The sequence below is a fragment of the Lipotes vexillifer genome, unplaced genomic scaffold (assembly GCF_000442215.2).
Source record: "Lipotes vexillifer unplaced genomic scaffold, Lipotes_vexillifer_v1.1 scaffold883, whole genome shotgun sequence".
NCBI lineage: Eukaryota > Metazoa > Chordata > Mammalia > Artiodactyla > Lipotidae > Lipotes > Lipotes vexillifer.
Window position 1 is genome coordinate 371,595 of NW_006789567.1, and position 21,379 is coordinate 392,973.

The 21,379-nt window shown below is 37.1% G+C and overlaps 1 protein-coding gene across 4 annotated transcripts in view; it reads left to right on the forward strand.

Annotated features, from left to right (window-relative positions):
- Window positions 1-21,379, forward strand: part of ZC3H14 (zinc finger CCCH-type containing 14) — a 40,297-nt gene that overhangs the window by 291 nt on the left and 18,627 nt on the right. For all 4 annotated transcript variants that reach the window (XM_007462732.1, XM_007462734.1, XM_007462733.1 and 1 more), the window contains exons 2-9: window positions 289-331; window positions 5,293-5,407; window positions 7,676-7,716; window positions 8,183-8,378; window positions 8,734-9,163; window positions 9,703-9,863; window positions 10,253-10,353; window positions 11,589-11,744. In XM_007462732.1, coding sequence (XP_007462794.1) covers window positions 289-331; window positions 5,293-5,407; window positions 7,676-7,716; window positions 8,183-8,378; window positions 8,734-9,163; window positions 9,703-9,863; window positions 10,253-10,353; window positions 11,589-11,744 — 1,243 coding nt within the window. The remainder of the gene's footprint in view (window positions 1-288; window positions 332-5,292; window positions 5,408-7,675; window positions 7,717-8,182; window positions 8,379-8,733; window positions 9,164-9,702; window positions 9,864-10,252; window positions 10,354-11,588; window positions 11,745-21,379) is intronic.

Consider the following 21,379-nt stretch of genomic DNA (forward strand, 5'->3'; position numbering starts at 1 on the left):
AGCGCCTCCTCGGCCAGGCCGCCTCGGGCCTGGGCGCAGCCGCGGCCTCAGAGAGCGGGCTCGCGGCTGAAGAAGGAGCCGCCGGGAATCGGAGGGAGGCGTTGGGGTCCCGGCGAGAGCCGCGCGGGGAGCTGGAGGGGGCGCCGCGGGGAGCGCCGCGGAGGAGGGGTTCCGGGGTGGGACTGGGGGGCAGGAGGTGTGCGCGCTCGCGAAGTTGCCTCTGCGCTGCAGTCGGTCTGTTTTCCCAGGGCCGCCTTTCTCACGCGCATGTATTTTTTCTTCCCTTAGAGTGCCATTAAGGGGAAATTGCAAGAACTAGGAGCTTACGTTGGTAAGTCTTCTGTTGTTAGCCTAATAGACTTTAGAATTTGCAGCGAATTTAATTTTAGGAATGCATTTTTCCTACCATGCCTTTGACTTTGGAGAGACGCCCTTTTACCTTCGAATCCGATACTCCGTGGTTACTTCTTTTCCGTACTATTTTTCCATTGAAAGCTTTATATGCAACCTTGTTTTTTTCCCAGATCCCCTTCTAATAGGGTGTTTTGAAATCGTTTAGCTTCCTCTGTTGAGGCTCTGTCGTATTTTCCTTAATATTTGTCTGATTTCTATTGTTTTTCCTATTCTTTCCTTTCCTCTTGATCTTCATTTTTCAGAATTATTATTTTGCATATGAATGATGCTGTCTGGCATTTGCCTCTCTCGTGGTTCAGTGAGTTTTATTTTCAGATCTCTTTATTTTTCCTGCCCCTTTTTTCTTACCTCCCGACGGTAATGTGTCTTTTTTCTTTTTATTCTTTTATAAATTATAATTTGAGTGTTTACTCTGGGCCAGGCACTGTGCTTAATTATTATTATATGCATTAGGTCACGATAATCCCCAGGAGAACACTGGAAGGTAAGTGGTAATATCCCCAGTTGTACAAGCAGGGAAACAGGCTTTGGGTGCTTGGCTTGAGCAAGGTTTTATGGATTGAGACCTGCGTCTGTTTGCCTCCAAAGCTGCTGCCTCCTATAAAAATAATAGCTACCACTTAATGATAGTGGTTCTCCAGGTGTGGGAGACCCCAAGGGTCTCTGAAGTCAAAACTATTTTCATATTAATACTGACAGGGTATTTGCCATTTTCACCGTGCTGACGTTTGGACTGTGCAAAAGTGGTGAGTAAAACTGCTGGTACCTTAGCCCGAATCAGTATCTCACACCAAACTTTACAAGAAATTATCGTATTCTTCACCACCCTTCCACTTGCAATTACAAAGAAAAAAAAACAAAAAAAGAGGCCAGTTTCATTTATGAATGTAAGTGATGAAGTAAAATATTTTTTTAAACCCTGGCCCTGACTACATCTTTTTAATATGTGGTGTTAGGAAATAGGAAGTACTCATATAGTACTTCTGCCATACTGAAGCATGATGGGTTGTCTTAAGGCAAAGAATTTGTGTGGTTGAGTTGAGAACTGACCTAGCCACCTTTTTCATGGAATTTTTTTTCTTTTGTTTTTTTGGAACTATTTTTTAAAGTTTTGTTGATTTACAATATTGTGTTTTAAGTGTACAGCAGAGTGATTCAGTTTTATATATATATGTACTTTTTTCAGATTGTTTTCCGTTATAAGCTACTAAAAAATATTGAATACAGTTCCTTTTGCTATACAGTAAGTCCTTGTTGCATATCTGTTTTATTGTGGTAATTTGTATCTGTTAATCACATACTCCTAATTTATCCATCCCCCTCCCCCCTTTTACCCTTTGGAACATCATTTTTAACTTCTAAGAAAGACTAATGGGCTAGTTACATAATTTGGGTTTTTGGCAGACATTTTCCTGAAAGTGAGCAAAGGTAAAGAACTAGTAAAGTTTGTTGCCAGTGACAAAGTTGAGCTTTCAAATGAAAATCAGAATTTTGGAAAATTTGTCTTCCTCCATAAATTTGGCAGCGTGGTGATATTAGCAAATGGGTCTTCTATACTGTATAATGAAATGTATCCGTATGCCAGTGGTTTGTATAGCTCAGTGAACCAGTATTTTTTCAAATGACCAATGCATGAATGTTTTTAAATTGTACAGGGATAAGAAAGATCCATTAAAAGTGCAGGATGGATCAATGGATTTTCGTGTAACAGAGTACAAAAAGGTCATTGATACAGTTTTTAGTTTCAGTATTGTTGCTTACCTTCAAGAAACTACCACTTGTTGAGTTTTGGTGTAGTATCACAGAAGAATATCCACATTATCTGAAAAGGGTACTAAAATACCCCTTTTCCCGTTGCATACCTGTGTGACACCATATTTTCTTCACATTCTTTTTTTAGAACAACATAAAACAGGTTTATTGTTTATGGGATAGGTGTATTATTTTAAACGAATTAAGAAATCTAAAAATTCTGAGTTGCAGTTTCTAGTATGGTAAATATCAGTAGATGTACGCACATGAATAAAAGCTGTTTGGGATCATCAGTAATTTTCAATAGTGTAAAGGGGGCCTGAGACCAGATGGTAGTTTGCCACATACTAATTATTTGTTGTCAGGATTGTTGTAAGATTTTAACAGATAAGAAAATTGAGGCTCACAGGTTAAAGATGAAGCTGAACCAGGATTGTTTGTTCTTTTATTCATTCAACATTTAATGGATACCAGCTTTGTGCCAAGAACTTGTTTTGGGTCAAAAAGAAATCCACAGAAAACCTACAGTGAGAACTTCCGTAATTCTAGCACATGAAAACATAAACACATATTAATTGGGTCTAAATTCAATCTGATGATTCCTATCTTTTATCAGAAACCTCAAACCAAAAATTTTGAGCCTATTAATATTAAAAACCTGGTTACAAGCTTGATGTAGTCCAATGTGAAGTGTAATTGTAGGAAAGATATCATGTATTTTGTAGTTTTCAAAATATTTTCATAGAGTTCTATTTGTACCTGAACACAGTGCTGGAGTGGGGATGGCAGGTAATTTACTTTTTTACAAATAAAGAAATGGCGTCTTGGGAGGGCTAAATACAGCTGGTCAGCAGCAGATTTAAGACCCAAGAACTCAGGTCTTCTGGGTCCTTGATGTTTCTATTATGGTTGCTTCATAATAGAAACTTGATGAGCGAACAGAAGGATAGGAGTCACTCCCGTATGCTCCTCTTGAACTCATCTGTCCCAGCTGTTAACATATTAGCACGGCTTCTCAACTTGTTTGCCTCTGCTTCTTGACTGGAAGTTTCTTGAGGGCAGAAACTTCATATTGGTTGTGTCTCAGTGGCCTAGCAGAGCACTGGATATTTTCATAAATGTTGATTAAGTGGGTAAACAGGGATCACCATTAGACTATTTGAAATATACATTATTTGTTTACAGTTAGCTACCTAATTATTTGAATGTATAGGCATCATTGTCCTTCTGAAAAGGGTAACTTTCTAATCCCTTTCTTTGTGCTGGACTACTGGAAACCTTTTTATGGAAATAATTCTGTAGTAAATATTTGAATATCTATTTTCAAGGCATTGAGTGGGATATAAAGATGAGCAGCTGTTTGTTAAGAGTTGATACGATTTCATTTGTGTTTGTTTAAAATGGAGTACTTTAGTGAGATGGCAGTTATAATTCAGAGCAGTCTTAAATTCACATTTTAGGAAGTATGAACTTGGAGGAACCGTCAACATTTTACTGTTTTTCAGTACATAGATTTCAGATGAACTTGAGAATGCTATTAGAATTCTGTAGGAATGTATCATGAACACATTATTTTATTTATTTTTTGGCTGTGCCACAAGGCTTGCCGGATCTTAGTTCCCAACCAGGGATTGAAGCACCGAGTCCTAACCACTGGACTGCCAAGGAAGTCCCAGAAACACGTTAAGTTTTCATTAGATTCTTATTTCTCACTTTGTGTCTACTGAGAGAATGATGTTATGAATTTCTAACAGCCTTGTTGAAATATAATTGTTATAAACTCCACCTATTTACAGTTTGCTATGTCTTGATATGTATACACCATAATCAAGCTAATGAACATATCCATCACTTCCAAAAGTTTCCTTTTGGGTTTTCCTGGGGCTCTTTTGTATCCTTCCCTACCATCTGTTCTTGTCCCCACCCTGTACCAGAGCAACTGCTGATCTCATTTACATAAAATTTTATAAAATGCAAACTAATATATAGTGTCAGAAAGCACAGCCTGTTTGTTTTCATTACTGACATTATGAGGGAGAAAAACTGTCAAGACTGCCAAAGCACCCCAACTTTGTTTTTCTTTTCCTGGGTTACCAATGGCAGCCCATGGTAGGGACACTTTGTCTAAATAAGCTGTGAGGCTTATTTACTAAAGTTGCCAGAAAGCAGTGGAGCCTTTTGATACTTTACAAAGAAAATAACAAATGACCGGCTACTTGTTCTTTTATCTCCTCACATTGAATTGCATGCTTCTAGCAAGTATTCTGATTTCTCTGTTTCCATTTGTAGATAGGGCTTTAGTGTATTTGTGCTTTTCTTGAACTGGATTTTTGATATTTCTTCTTGAAACAAATGTCTGATAGTAGTTATGAAATGAACCTTTCTGCCTACATAGAAATGTTGTGAATATTTAAGGTATTAAAGAATCTAAAGGAATTTTTTTGGTAGGAATCAAAGTTCCTGATAAATAGCTTTTGCTTTCCTATCTTTTTATTGTGGTGGTTTTGGGGGTTTTTTGTTTGTTTTTGGTCCTAGACCTCACCCTCATAATTCACTGTTAGGAGGGTATAAGAATGAAACAATGAGTTGAGTAGAAATCATTTAACTAATCTTAAGATTAAATTTTTTAAATGATGTATAATTTTTGGGCGGTTTTAGTTTATTTGATGTTGCTGCAAGTTTGTTACCCTAATTAAAATCTGCCTTTACCAAGGATAAAGGTGTTCCTTGAGAAATGAGTGTCATTTTGAAACAAACACGCACAAAACTGAACAAAACTCAGTATTATTCTTGAGAAATGTCCAGTATGCTTTCTGGAAGCTTTTCTGAAGTTAATGAGCATTATTAAAAAAGGTTAAAGGAAATGAATGCACTCTCAAGTTTGATACCGTAATTCAGAATATCTAGTTATGTAAATGCTTATTAGTTATTCCTAGTTCCTGTTCTTCTAGTAATTGAAATACTTAAGGAATAAAGAGAAAGAAAGCTATACTTTTTGTCCAGCATAATTCCACTAGAGCTGACATTCTTAGAACTACATCTATATTTTCAAGCACATCAGCTTCAAGTAGAAGAAAATATTAAGGAAAGCATAAAAAGTTTTTATATACTTTTCCTTTTAAATAGATGAAGAACTTCCTGATTACATTATGGTGATGGTGGCCAACAAGAAAAGTCAGGACCAAATGACAGAGGACCTGTCCCTGTTTCTAGGGAACAACACAATTCGATTCACCGTATGGTATGTTTCTGAATATTTACCCCTCAGACCAAAGTTTGGCTCAAGTCAAGAGTAGGTAGGTGTTCTGTCTGAAAAGAGGTTCTTGAGAGGAGAGTCAGATTCAGTGTTGTGAGGCAGGTTGTGAGTGTTGAGAGCACAGCTTCTGGAGCCAGACTGCCAAGGTTGAATCCTGGATCTGCCTCTTTCCTTGGTTTCTCCATCTGCAAAACGGGTATCGTAAATCACCTTTATAGGGTGGTTGTGAAAATTAAATAAGCTAATACATGTAATGTGCTCACAGCTGTGCCTGGCCCATAACAAGTCCTTAGTATGTGTTGACTGTAGTTAATACGTTTCTTTTGTAAACTTCAGCATGTTATCATTCCTTTCCCTCCACCAAAACCAGTTATAGATGTTTTTTGGACTGGGTTGACTTCCTGAATTGCTTTCTTCAGTCAGCTAACTTAGGAGGCAAGGTTTTTTGACAAAATTTCAAATCATTTTTTTAGTTTGGAGCTTTTCGAAGTCTGGAATTTTGAAATAGGCAACTTTGTGTTCAAATATAAGTCAGTATTTTAATTTCCAGTGTCCTTTTTCAAACCACATATTCCTTTGGTTGAGAATACTGACTAAAAGCATGACATTTAATTTATGAAGGCAGGCCAGGTTCTGGTACCAGGTTTGAGGTAGAGTGAGAGCTGGGGGAGGGTAACGATGTGGCTGAGAATAGAGCAGGAAGGATCATATAAAGGTCCTCACTGGGAACCACCAGTTGCAGCACAAGTTGATAGATGGAGCAAAAGTTGCATGAGCAGAGTGGCCTGCTTAATTTGAATGGCAAGAGACTGGGAGACCAGATAGGCAATCAGGAGAGATATGAAACTGGTTAACTTGCCTTTAAACCAAAGTTTGTCTTAAAGACATTTTGGCCCCAATGGGCAACTGTATCCTTTATAACTCTGGTGAAGCTTTCTTGAAATTCCACACAGAATTCTCTGGGTTTATATTACACATTTTTGAAGAACATTGAGTGCAGTGGTTGTTCCTTAAATGTTTTGGTACATATACTCCTACAGTGTGGGTGACCTAACCCACTTATTATGGTTTGTCCCCAGAGTTTACCAAAAGAAAAGAGATCATGGTGGTTTTGACTGGGGAAATTACTATTATCAAGAGTACTGCCTTTTTTTTTTTTTTTTTTTTTTTTTTTTTTTTTTCATGCTTCAGCAGTCCAGGTACTTGTTTTGTTTCATGTACGTTTTTTATGACTAGACTTTTGGTTCAACATTTGGATCACTTTGAGTCCCAGTAATGTAATACGGGACATTGACCTAGTAGATCCTTTCTCAGATAACTTGAGGGAGTGCTTTAGACAAATTTCTTACATAAGCAGACTGCCAACTGAATTTGAATTTAAAATCACATTAATTCAACTCTTTCATCTTGCCGTAAATTTTATTCTTCACCATGTACTGATAAAAGTGATGGTGTCTCTGTTTTGACACTTTGCTTTCTTAAGTGTTCATTTACACCTGCCACAAATAGACTATTCTGATTCTTTGGAGCCCTGCAATAACTGTATATCCTAGGGGATAGTGGCATGTGACTGGGTTCTGGGTGAAACATTATTATAATGAGATATTTCTGGTGTTTTTAGGATGCCTGGCCTCCTGGAAGGATTGTAAGACAGTTTTGCCTTGTACATAACTACTAAAATAGGTTATATTATAATTAAGGTTGTAGCTTGTTTACAGCATTAGTTTTGAAAACAGTAGTTATAATGAAGTGATATAGTATATTTTGAGATTACTTTTAAAGTTTTTTCACCTCTCAGGATTAAGTTCTTCCAGAAACCATCTAAGTAGATAAAAAATAAATTTAAACTGTGCTTAAAACAATTTTAATAGTGTTACATTATGTTTATGGTATTTTATCTCCTTTTATCTACCTTGAATCTTTAGTTCTTTTGAAACAGAATGATATTCTTTGTGGATCAGTGCTATGTGGCCAGATGATAATCATTGCCCTTATTTTTGCAGAGGCTAGATGTTGAAAATAGTAATGAAAAAATAAGATTTTTGATTATTCTACAATATTCATGTACAGCCTTTTTTAAAAAAATGTAAAACTTAATTTTAATACTGTTTATCCATTAAATTCCATTCAGTACCATCTGTCAGTGTTTATCTGAAGACTAGATCTAAAATGTCATCAAATTTAGAGTGACAGTTGAAATCCAGTGTTTCTTGATTAACAGAAGCTTTAACTTTTTTGGTTTTTTTCTTTTAGGCTTCATGGTGTATTAGATAAACTTCGTTCTGTAACAACTGGTAAGGTTCATAAAGATGATGTGTGGGTTTTTTTGGAATTTGCTATAGCATATGATCATTTTTCTGAAGTCATTTATACTGCTTTGGGGAAAAGAACCATAAATTTGAAAATGGTAGTTCATTTGAAGCTTTTGAGGAAGCCCACATTTTTATGAATTTAAAAGCAATAAACAACATAATTCGAAGATGATTTGAACAAGGGAAGGGAAAGTATGCAATTTATTCTAAGGAAATAATTATGGATGTGTGCAATGATTTAGCTTCAAGGATATTTCAGTGATTTATAATTGAAAATTAAAAGTCCAGTAATAATAAATTAGATATTATATCACTATGTATGGTAATATGCACCCACTAAAAATGTTGTGGAAGAACACATATTTATTGCTTTAAAATTGGTGGTGAAGAAGGGGAACGTTCAAAGTAATAAAAATAGCTTCAAGAGACCATGTGTTTTTCTTTCTAGACCCCTCTAGTCTAAAGTCTTCCGATGCCAACATCTTTGATAGTAATGTACCTTCAAACAAGAGCAGTTTCAGTCGAGGAGATGAGAGAAGGCATGAAGCTGCAGTGCCACCTCTTGCAGTTTCTAGCACTAGACCTGAAAAAAGAGAATCTAGGGTTTCTACAAGTTCACAGGAGCAGAAAGCTACTAATGTCAGGTAAGAGTCTTGTGTAGACCTGTGGGCAGGTGGGTGTGTGTGTGTGACATTTACATTAGTTAATATGTCTTTAAATTGCTGTTTTCAGAAATTTTTGGAAATGAGGTGGTCATGAGCAGTTTTTTGGAATAAAATAATGAAGGATAAGACCAAAGTATGATTACCTTTTATATAAAATGTAGTAAATCAAAGTTTAAAAAAAAGAATGCAATTTCAAAGTAGTTTTTAATGGACTACATAAAGGGATTATCCATACTTTTTCATTAAGATGTATCTAAATATCCTTAGAAGAGTTGAAGATACTGCTCTAAATTGGTAACACACCCTTTTTGGTTTTGTTTTCCTTTTTTAACAGACAGACTTATGATGATGGAGCTGCAACCCGACTAATGTCAACAGTGAAACCTTTGAGGGAGCCAGCACCCTCTGAAGATGTGATTGATATTAAGCCAGAACCAGATGATCTCATTGATGAAGATCTCAATTTTGTGCAGGAGAATCCCTTATCTCAGAAAAAACCTACAGTGACACTTACGTATGGTTCTTCTCGCCCTTCTATTGAAATTTATCGACCACCTGCAAGTCGAAATGCAGACAGTGGTGCTCATTTAAACAGGTTGCAGTTTCAACAGCAGCAAAACAGTATTCATGCTGCCAAGCAACTCGATATTCCGACTAGCCGGATATATGAAACAGGACGTTTGTGTGAACCAGAAGTGCTTAACAGCTTAGAAGAGACTTATAGTCCCTTCTTCAGAAACAGCTCAGAAAAGATGAGCATTGAGGTTTGTATATACTTTTAAATTCTGACTCATTAGGCTGAAAATTGTCAGTTCTTAATATTAAATTGTACATGGAATAGCTAAACACATACTGCAAGTTTGTTTTAAACTGATTTCTGTGCTGTTCAACATAATACGTCAGTCAGATTTTCCTCTCCACAACTGGCTACAGATATTTTACATCTTGTTTACTTTCCTGGATGCTAACAGTTGAGATAGCTTTAACCATACCTTATCATTTTGCGAGGATTTTAGGTCAGTATTAGATCCTTCACAGCAACTGCTAGTAAACAATTGAGTAACTCCATTTTATTGGTTTCCTCAACAGTGCTATATGCTGCTGTTTATAAATGAATTAAAGCATTGGTTTTTGTTTTAGCTAAAGGTTGGCTATTGGATATATTACTTGTATTTTTATAAGAAACCAGGGAAATAGCCCATGAATTCTTAATGTGCTTGGCTTTTTCTTGAAAAGAAGAAAGTATTCTGTAGTAGAATTTTATTTTCTGAGACTAGGTAAGTGGAAATTTATCTGATTGCAGGAAGAAAACTTTCGAAAGAGAAAGTTGCCTGTGGTAAGTTCAGTTGTTAAAGTAAAAAAATTCAATCATGATGGAGAAGAGGAGGAGGAAGATGATGATTGTGGGTCCCGTACAGGAAGCATCTCCAGCAGTGTGTCAGTGCCGGCGAAACCTGAACGGAGGTACCCGAACATGTCTACATTAATTTTTCATCGCCTGGTGGAGTCTTCTGGGTTCCTTGAAGAGGGTATCATGAAAATATAAATTTAATACCATGTTAAGACTTTTCCATTGGTTTTTGAGCAACACTTCTATTAATGAAAGAGAAGTTGCCTAAAATTGGAGAAGATTGCAAAGAATATTAAAAACTGTAACATGGGTGGGAGGAAGGTTGATACAAATTCATTATTTTAAAAAGTTATAAGGTTCTCATCCAGTTGGCATTTCCTAAAACCTACAGCTAGTCTGTTCCAAACCTAAGAGAAGGCTGTAGTAAAGGTATAATGGATGGCTAGCATGTAAAGAACTCAAATCTAAAATTTAATCAGAATACCTTTCTTAACTTTTTTAGACCTTCACTTCCACCTTCCAAACAAGCTAACAAGAATCTAATTTTGAAGGCTATATCTGAAGCTCAAGAATCTGTAACAAAAACAACTAACTACTCTGCAGGTAATTTAAATGTATTATGTTGACATTAAGTAAGAGATTTCTATAAGTCTTGAGTAAGCTATAGATGATTGCTCCTCAAGTTGTGATAAAATAAAGATGCCTGCCAGATGTCAGGACCAAGGTGAGGTTCAGAGAATGATTAAAAGGAGATTTGACCAGTTTGAGAAGCTTTCCCGACTGTTAGTGAAACTTAGTTCTTTGAGCAACTGTAATGCCTTTTACTCCCTCTTTCTAATGTATGTGAAATATATAACGGAAATCTTAAAGGGAGTTTTGATAAATATGAGACTTTTCATATTTATAGCATTAGAGTCAACATTAGATATGAACTTATGTTATTTAAAAGGGAGCAAAATTTGAAAATATTAAGAGGCTGAAATTAGAAAAATTTGTCTAGTATATGAACAGGTTGGTTTCTTTCCTCTCAGTAGAACCCATTACTCTGTGCCCCGTGTGCTATAGCCAATACGTAAAATTTTCTGTTAATAAGCTGTGATGATTACCCACTCTAAATTTTTAAATTTTATTTTTGCTATGGATTTGATGACTGTTCTTTTCGCATTGTTCTGCTTTTCTATTCTCCTTTGCATCTTTTTATATGACCGCTTTCTAAAGTGAAATAAACTGTAAGCTAGCAACTTTTGAGCCTGATCGTCACCTGTCCCTTTGCTTCTCCTCATCCCTAATTTAACCCTGAACATAAACAGCTTTTGGCTTATAGGGTAAGGATTATCAGGCAAAGGCCAACACTTGACATAACAGTTCATCTGTTTACATTTTCTTTTTTGGTCTGTCAGCAATTTTGAGTGTTTACAATGATGAGAAATTCAGACTTATCACTGTGACCTTAATTTCCTGCTTTTGTAATTGGAGAGTTTTCCAAGTTTTTTGAGAGATAGCATTGAAATTCTTTCTTCACCTAGGTTATCTAGATTACAGTTTGAAATTGTTATAGAACCATGAGGCAGAACCCAGACTACATTTGGTTAAAGATGAATACATGTGTGCTGCAGTGTATTTATGGCATGTAGTTTAAAATGTATAAATGTTGTTTACATAAGTATGGGTAACTGAGTCATAGAATATTATAAGGAAAAATGAGGTGTCTATGAACTGTTTCTAACTCCTCATATTCTAAACCCAAGGAGGCATTTATATTTAATATGATATTCACTGTTGAGTTTTGAAATATTACTTCATTTGGATTTCCATCTTTTTTGCTTTTTATATAAAAGTCTCACAGAAACAGACACTTCCAGTTGCCCCCAGAACTCGAACTTCTCAAGAAGAATTGCTAGCAGAAATGGTCCAGGGGCAAAGCAGGGCCCCCAGAATAAGTTCCCCCATTAAAGAAGAGGAAACAAAAGGAGATAATATAGACAAAAGTCAAGGTAATAATTTAAATGATATTTCATTGCCTATTACACTTTTTTCATGAGGCATTAAATATTTTCCAGTGGGTATTTATGAAATGTTGGTTATACTATGAGAAAAGGGCTTTATAGGCCCCCAAATAGAATAAGGGACCATGAGGAAAGTCTATACGTACACTTTTTAGAATTTAAAAAATCTTATCATTAGGGAAATTTTTAGTGTTCTCAGAAGTGGAGAGAATAGTGCAATGAATTCCCATGAACCCAGTCACCCAGCATTAATAATTGCCAGTCTTTAGAAAGCTTCTACTTAAAGATACATAGATACCTACATTCTTCCTTTTCTTCTTTTTGTTAAACTTGTTCTGTTGAACTTGAAATCTTTAAATCTCCCCTCTCTGAGCATCCTGTCTCTGACCTGCCAGAACTGCCTTATTGTCCCAGTGATACTACTTTATCCCCTTGTGCCTGACATACTTCCAGCTGATCTTTCTGCTTCCTTTCTCTCAACCTCCCACCCCCAACTCTTGAACAGACTCTCCTGTCTGAAGTGTGACTCTGATCATGTGACTCTTCTGTGAGAGCAGTTATAGCTTCTCTTCCTACTGTGCATTATCTAGGACTGATGTCATCAGCTTGGCCTTTAGGTAGCTTCTGGTCCCTGGGCCTGCCCAGCCCTTCTCCACTGCTCTCCAACCTGTTTCTTCTGTTCCCATCAGGAAAGAGTCTAGTTCTTTTCCTCTTCTACTGAGATCTGATTAAAAAACCCCACCAAAACTGTATGCTTGTCTTGACTTAATACCTTTACAGTGCTGGAATACATTTTTTCATTCCTCCTCAGCTGTGTCCTTTAAATTGTTCCAGGTTCATCTCAGATTTACTTGTTTTGTGAAGCCTTAACGATTCCATCTTATATTTGTCTCTTCTCTCTTTTTTTAAAGAAGTCTTTGACTATGGGGTGCAATTTGCTGTGTCAGCATTATGTGCAGTTCCAATAAATCATGGACCTGAAAATGGGAAAATCCTTAAAGTAGCCAGTAGGTACTAACTGGGCCAATTTGTGAAGAGTAGTTGGAAACTGGGATTTGAGCTTTAGTAAGGATTTGCAGTGAATTGAAGTCTGTCGAACAGTTTTGAATCTGTGATTTCATGATGGCATTTTTAAGTAAACAATTGGTCTTTTTGGAGGATAATAGATACTAATTCATTGTCTTGGAAACCAGAGAAATAAAATAATTGAGCATTTATGCTGTCTTTCCTTTAAGGATGGTACCACTGGGTATCAAAGTAGTATAGGAGTTAGTACTTTTTTTGTAAGTGAAGTTTTATTGGAAGTAAACTATGCCCATTTGTTTATGTATTGTCTATGGCTGCTTTTATACTACAACCACAGAGTTGAATAGTTACAACAGACCATAAAGCCCACAGAATTTAAAATAGAAAATGTTTGCTACCCCTTGTGATATAGTAGATGAAGGAAGCATCTTTTAAAATTATTCTAGCTAAGAAGTGAAAACAAAATGGTAGAATTCTAGTGGTTTTTCCCAACTAACAGTAAATTAATGAATCTAGGCACTGATAATTAATGGCTACTAAAGTGGTTTTTAAAGTGAAAACCAGCCATTTTGTGCCTCCCAATGAAAGAATAAAACACTCCCTTAGTCTTGCCAGAGGATTTGAACCTGAGTGATCAAGCCTCTGATGCAGCAGTCAGCTTGCAGGAAGTACAGAGGCCAGAGGAATATGTTAATTGCTGCACCATGAGTGTGCAACAGGCAAAGTACCCTCTCTGGGGCACTGTATAGGTCAAACAGCCTGAGAATTCTAGATTAAAAGACTTAAAAGACAAAAGGGGTAAGATTAATCTATAGTGTCTAGGTACGTACACTTGTGTGATAAAACCACAAACTGTAGATATTACTATAAAAGGTGTATGGTGGTTACTTTTGAATAGGACTGATTATATTGGAGTACATGAAGGGGGGCTTGTGGGGTAGCTTACATAGTCTATTTTCTTGATCTGAATGGTGGTTATAAGGGTGTTTCGCCTTATAAGAACTCATTAAACTCTTACTTTTGTGTGGCTTTCTATATCATCGTTTTGTTTTAAAGTAAAAGGTTAAAAAACTGAAAAGGTATCAAGTATCTCTACTGATGAGGACTGTTACTACTCTTACCGGTACCATTTGTTTGCAAGCGTGAAGTGACACACTGCGAAGTCATTAATTAGTATGCTTACTACTGTTCTGTAGCTTTGTCTGTGACATGTTTTTTTTTTTAAATAAATTTATTTATGTATTTATTTTGGCTGAGTTGGGTCTTTGTTGCTGCGCGCGGGCTTTCTCTAGTTGCGGCGAGCGGGGGCTACTCTTCGTTGCGGTGTGCGGGCTTCTCACTGTGGTGGCTTCTCTTGGTGCAGAGCACAGGCTCTAGGCGCGCGGGCTTCAGTAGTTGTGGCGTGCAGGCTCAGTAGTTGTGGCTTGCGGGCTCTAGAGTGCAGGCTTAGCAGTTGTGGCACACAGGCTTTGTTGCTCCGTGACATGTGGGATCTTCCCTGACCAGTGCTCGAACCTGTGTCCCCTGCATTGGCAGGCGGATTCTTAACCGCTGCACCACCAGGGAGGCCCTGTGACAGGTTTTTAAAAATCTGTGCACATGTAATGGCATGAGTTGTTGATAGTGTTCTCTCATCTCTCTGACCTCTGTAGTTTTACTGGGCTAGCCACCTCAAAATATTTTGCTTTTTCTCTTTTTGTCTTGGGTTAATCTGTCACTAGAAGTGTATTTTGTCAGTCTTTTCAAAGATTTACCACGACAACAATTCTGGCTTTATTGATTCTCTTTTGGTGTGTTGTCTATTTCATTGATTTCTGCTCTTATTTTTAATATACCCATGTATATTTTTCTTACTAATTTATCTTAGCCTGTCCTTTTTATTTTGCAAGTGTAAACATTTAAGCTATGAAATTCTCTTGACATGCCATTTTTGCTGCATGTCACAATTTTTTTTTTTTTTTTTTTGGTATGTGTTGGCCTCTCCCATTGTGGAGCACAGGCTCCGGACGCGCAGGCTCAGCAGCCACGGCCCACGGGCCTAGCCGCTCCGCGGCACATGAGATCTTCCCAGACCAGGGTACGAACCCGTGTCCCCTGCATCGGCAGGCAGATTCTCAGCCACTGCGCCACCAGGGAAGCCCTCACAAATTTTGATATATACATTTTTCATTATCATTTGAATTATCTTTAATTCCCATTATGATCTTCTTCTTCGACCTATAAGTTATTTAAAAGTGTTTTTTAATTCATAGTATATGGAAGTTTTGGGTTTTGTCTGTTAATCTTTTTAATTATATACTATGGACTTAGTCGCACTGTGGTCCAATAATGTGGTCTGTATAATACATACTCTTATGAAAATAGTTAAGACTTAAGGCAGTCAGTTTTGTACGTCTTGCATGTGCATTTTGGAAGAAAGTGGACTCTAATTGTTGAATTGAGAATTTTGCATTTAGTAGACAAAGCTCTACAGTTAATATTGTTCAGATCTTGACCTTGCTGAGTTTTCGGTCTACTTATCAGTGATTGAGAGGGTTTTGAAATTGCCTGTCAGGATGACAAATTTGTCTTCATTTCTCTGTACTTCTGGTAGATTTTGTTTCAGTTACTTTGTGGCTATTAAACTAGGTGCACATATACTTAAAATTATCCTGATGAATTGAATCAGGAAGGTACATCTTCCTGATGAATTGAACCTTTTATTTGTATCTATAATCCTTTATGTACTAAATGATGCTTTTTTTTTTTTTTTTTGCGGTATGCGGGCCTCTCACTGTTGTGGCCTCTCCCATTGCGGAGCACAGGCTCCGGATGCGCAGGCTCAGCGGCCATGGCTCACGGGCCCAGCCGCTCCACGGCATGTGGGATCTTCCCGGACCGGGGCATGAACCCGTGTCCCCTGCATCGACAGGCGGACTCTCAACCACTGCGTCACCAGGGAAGCCCATAAATGATGCTTTTATCTTCAACTTAGTTTTGTCTGATATTAATATAGCTATTTAGTTAGTATTTGCTTCATATATCTGTGCTTCATGCATTTTTCAGTCTTCTCTGACCTTGTTAGGCATACGTATCTCTTAACTATCATAAAGCTAGATTACTGTTTAAAATTCAGTCTGAGCGTGCTTTTATATGAGTTTGAACCATTCACATATATGAGAATTATTGATGGAGTTGGACTAGTTTCTGTCACCTTTTTTTGGTTTGTATTTGCCTGCTTTCATTTTTTGATCTTTTGTCTTTTTTAAAGATTCATTAATCACTATTGTAATTGTTGTTGATTGCCCAGCTCTCCTTTATTTTGTACTGTTTTAAACTCTGTTTCTGTTCTTTTATTGGTTACCACTGAAATTTTACCATACAGATTTAATATTCCAGAAGTTAATATTCTGACCCCATTCCCAAATAGTAAATGGATTTTAGAATACCATAGCTCCAGTTTTACCCCCTCAGACTTTACATTATGTTTCCAGTGTTTTCATTTTGGTCCTTTTTTTAATGGGTAAATTGGGCACCATTACTGTTTTACCCAGGCAGTGTTCGTTCACATTTACCTACATATTTATTGTTTTTTTTCCCTCATATCACTTGAATGATATTTGGGGATTGTCATTTTCCAATATTTTAAAGCATTTTGAAGTGTATTCTTTGGAAGTTTCTTTGGAACAGGTCTGTTGGTGGTAAATTTCCCCAAGAGTCTGTTCACCTACAAGAGTGTTCATTTCTCCTTGTTCTTGTGCAGTAGCTAGCTTTACTGCATACACAAATCTAGGTTAACAAGAGTTATTTGCTCTCATCACCTTGTTTATATTATTCCATTGTCTTCTGGCTTCCATGGTTGTTGAGTGGACTCCTGTTATTCTGATTGTTGTTCCTTTGTAGGTGATCTGTCCTTTTTCTGGCTGCTTTCAGGATCTTCTGTCTGTCTTTGATGTTCTGCAGTTTCACTACAATGTGTCTAGGCATGGATTTCCTTTTATTTTTCCTATTTGGTATATATTAAGTAAAATTTTATATTTAAAGTAAAATACGGTACATTATGAAATATATGCTCACCATAGAAAATTTGGAAAAACAAAACAAATCATTGTAATACCTGCTGATAGATTAGAAAATAATCAAATAGTATAGAACAATTTAAAATAACAAGTAACATTCTTTGCTTCATTATTTTCCACACTGGTTCTCCTGGAGGCCACCACTTTTAAATGCTTCTGTTTATGACTTTCTTTCATTTTCTCCATGTTTGTAATAATATGCTTATACCACTGTTTCTTAATTCACCAACTATAGATGTTTTGATTTCTTGCTACAGTATATCAGTATCTAACTCTCACTTTTCCTTGCCTCCAAGCCCATGTAGTAAGTTCACTATTTTTAGCTCATCTACGGATTACTTTTATAATTTTAAGTAATACACCTATTTCTTGTCTGATTAACTGTATCAATATATTTTGACTCCTGAAAGATAAGGATATTTATGTCCTTTAATTCTTACACATCTTTTCTCATCCCCCCACTTTCTAAATTCTGTCACCCGTACTTTTATATTGCTGAAGATCTGATTTACATTTTGTTCTGTTTTTCTAGTTACAGTTACCATGCTTTGTAGGTTGACTGTAAAAGTAGAGAACCAGTAAGCAGTGTTTAAATCATTAAGACTCAAAATGCTTCTCAGGGCCAGGTTTACATCATCTTCTAGAGTTCTTCATTTAGGGGTTCCCTAGAGTTGTTTACATTTTTCCCCTTATGTACAGTGTTTTGTTTTTCTTTGATTCTTCTTTTTTTCCCCCTTCTTGCATTGCCTACCTGTATTATAGTCTGAAGGTCTATCATTTTATACTATTAAATCTTTGAGTTTCCCTTTTTTCCTAGGTACCTTCCTCCTAGAGCCTCTGTCCTCTTCTGCTCATCCCACTGGTTGCTCTCTAGGTCTGGTTCAAAGCTGTCATCCCAGGATTTACTCCTCCGCCGAGTTTGCTCTGCATTTCCTGGATCCCACTTTGTCTTCTCAGTATAGTCTTCTGTTTTGTCACCACATCATGAAGAAACTTAAGAAAAACTATGGGAGGTAAATTTTTTGAGCCCTTAGAAATCGGAAGTATTTGATTGATACTTCGACTGGTACAGAATTCTGATCCTCAAAAAACTTTGAAGGCGTGACTTCATTATCTTGAGGCTTCTAATGTTTATGCTGAGAAGTTGGTAGCCCATCTGATTCTTATTCCATTATTAATACTAGGGCTTTTCCTCTGGGGATATTTAGTATTTTCTCTGTGGGGTTTTGTTTTTTGTCTTTGTTTTTTTTTTTTAATGGAAATATAGTTGATTTACAGTATTTCAGGTATACAGCAAAGTGATTGATTTATACACACACACACACACACACACACACACACATACACACATACTCTTCAGATTCTTTTCCATTATAGGTTATTACTCTTATGTGTTCTTGATGTCTGAAATCTACTGTGATAAGTCTAGGTACTGGTTAGTTACTTACGGGCTGGATACCCTGTACACCCTTTTAATTTGAAAACCCATACTTTCAGTCTGGGAAATTCTCATATTATTTCTATTAAAAAATTGTTCTTTTCATTGTTCTCTTCTTCTGGAAATTCTGTTATTTGGATGATAAATTTCCTGCCTTGATTTTTCTCCCTTTTCTCTCCTCAATTTTAACTTGATCTTGTTCTACTCTGGAATATTTTCTTGACTTTCTCTTCAGTCCCCGTATTTTTTCTTTTTTAAGACAGGCATATTTTTAAATTTCCACAAGCTCTCTCTTGTTCTGTTTTTCATAGCATCTTGTGAATACAGGATCATTTCAAATTTGTCTGAAGAACATAAGAGGTTTTTTTGGATTATTTTTAGAGAATTCTCTTTTGTCCCCTAATGGATAGTTTTCTATCAGTGTTTGTTTGGTGTTTTTGCACTTTCATTTGCAGGCTCTTTTTAAGAAGTCTGGACACGTGGTTACTAGTATAAGAAAAGGCAGTACGAAGACTTACCTAGTGTTGTGGCATGGGCTGTAAGCTTTACCGTGGGCAGGTTTTGTTTTAAATAAAGCAGATAAAGAGCTGCTTTACTGGTCTTGAAATTGCAGAGGAATTTCCCTGGGGGGCCCTTAAACATTCCCACTAGCTGCCTAGATTCTCCCCATATCATTTGCTGAGTTTCTTTAGAAAAGAATATTTTTTAAAAAATTAAAAAATTTTATCTTTTAAATGTTTGTGCCTATACCATTTGGAAAAGCTTGTTTTCTGTTTCACATCCTTTGCTCATTGCTCCAACCTATCACCATTGGGTGCCCCTTTGTTCATTTCATCTAGATTAAATATCTCTATCTCAACACTGTCAACTCCCAAATTAGTTATCTCCAGCCTGGACCTTGTACCTGAATTCCTAATTCCTATCCAACTACTTACTCCACATTTCGTCTTGGATGTATAATAAATCCTTTTAAAATTGTCTAAAACCGAATTGCTAACATCTTCCCTTCCAATTTGTTTTTCCTGCAGTCCTCCTCATTTTAGTTAACGGCAGCTCAACCTTTCCAGTTGCTCAGGCCAGAAACCTGTGCTATTCTTTCTTTCAAACTTACTGCCATTTTTCCTTTCCTCTCTCTCTCTCTCTCTCTCTCTCCTTTCCTTCTTCATTCCCTCCTTTTTCCTCCCTCCCTTTTTTCCTCCTTACCTCCTCCCACCTTTAGCAAATCCTATCATCTTCTACCTTCAGAATATATTAAAATTCACTCACCCCTTATACTATGCTCTGCCTCTATTATCCTAGTCTAACCCATCATCCATGACTTGCCTTGATAATTGCAATAGTGTCTTACTGGTCTGTCTGCTTTCAAACTTCCTCTTCTGCTGTGTGTTCCACACAGCAGCAGAGTGATCTTTTCAAGCTGTAAATTAGATCACAGCACTCCCCTGCTCAGAACCCTCTGTTGACCCTCTATTACGCTCCAAGTAAAAAAGGCCCTCCTTCATCTCATTACCTATCCCCCGCTTTGTTCTCCTTGCTCTTCCCCAGACATACTTGGTGTGTTTCTCTTTCAGAGCATTCAGAGAAGAGCATGTGTGAGGTGCTTTTGCCCTCTCCTGGGAATGTTTTCTTCCAGATGTCCACATAGCTTGCTTATCTCTGTGAGGCCTTCCGTAGCCCCCCGAGCCACACACTCCCTACCACACTTTTCCTTTTTTCTTTTTTTTGGCCGCGGTATGTGGCATGTGAGAGTTTAGTTCCCCGACCAGGGATAGAACCTGTGCCCCCTGCTGTGGAAGCGCGGAGTCCTAACCACTGGAGTGCCAGGGAAGTCCCCCAGCCCCCTTTTCTAAAACTTAATTTTTCTCCATAGCACTTATTGCCATCTAATATATATTTTATATTTTCATAGTTTGGATACTTTTATCCAGACTTGGAGCTTTAAATATCATCAACATCAAGTGTATTTTATTTGTTTCTTTTTGAGGCTCATCTCCTTCCCCTCAACCACCACAATATAAGTTCTTTGACCGTGTGTGTGTGTGTGTGTGTGTTTCATTGCTGTTATCGAGTGTGTGTGTGTGTTTCATTGCTGTTATCGAGTGTGTGTGTGTGTGTGTGTGTGTGTGTGTGTGTGTGTGTGTGTGTGTGTTTCATTGCTGTTATCGAGCACCCAGAACAGTGCCTGGCATGTGGTAGGAGCTTAGTAAATATTTGTTGCCTTAATGAATGTGTCACTCCTGCTTGCATCTTACTCATGGTTCTCCCAGCGTCTCGTTTATGGCTTTTTTGCTTGGTCAGTATTTGTGCATGTATTTTCTATTTTCCAGAGGTGGTTGAAATCTCATCTGCTATGATCCCCTTCCTAACCCCCATCTCTAAATCAGGGATCTCCAGATTTCTGACCATACAGTTTTTTGTATTCTAAAATTATTTTTCAATGTGTACACTAAATGTATGTATTTAGTCTGTGTATACACACTCAAATGCTCTTATTGATATGTATGTTAGAACAAAGTGGATTATCCTCTTAGAGACCCAATTTGGAATCCATTGCTATATGTTAAGGATTTGTGCCATTTTTAAGTTCTTCACTTCATTTTTACGGACTCTCCAGAAGGAGAGGCTGTAAATGCCTATACTTAATATATCATGTTGGACTGGAATCACTGTGAAAGACTCTTAGTAAAGAGGAGTTTTTATATTCAGAGAAAACAAGGAAAATTCCTCCTTCGTTCAGCCCACTGCCTTCCTCAGAGGTAAGCACTGCATTTACAGACTGGTGTATGTCTGTAGTCTTGGCATTTTTTTTATTTGTATGTACATGTGCATCCTTTCTGTATACAGTAGAATTATCTGTATATTTATATGTACCTATGTATGTCTATATAAAGGAATTACACCACATGATTTTCTTTGTAACATGTTTTGTTCCATTTAATGTACCATAGAAGTATAATAACCTAGTGATTATGAATACGGGCTCAGGGAGACAGACCGCTTGCGTGTTAAACCCGGCTCTGCCACTCACTAGCTGATCTTCACCTTTCTGTGCTCTGGTTTCCCAAGAATATGTGAACTTTCTCTGTTGATGGATATTGACG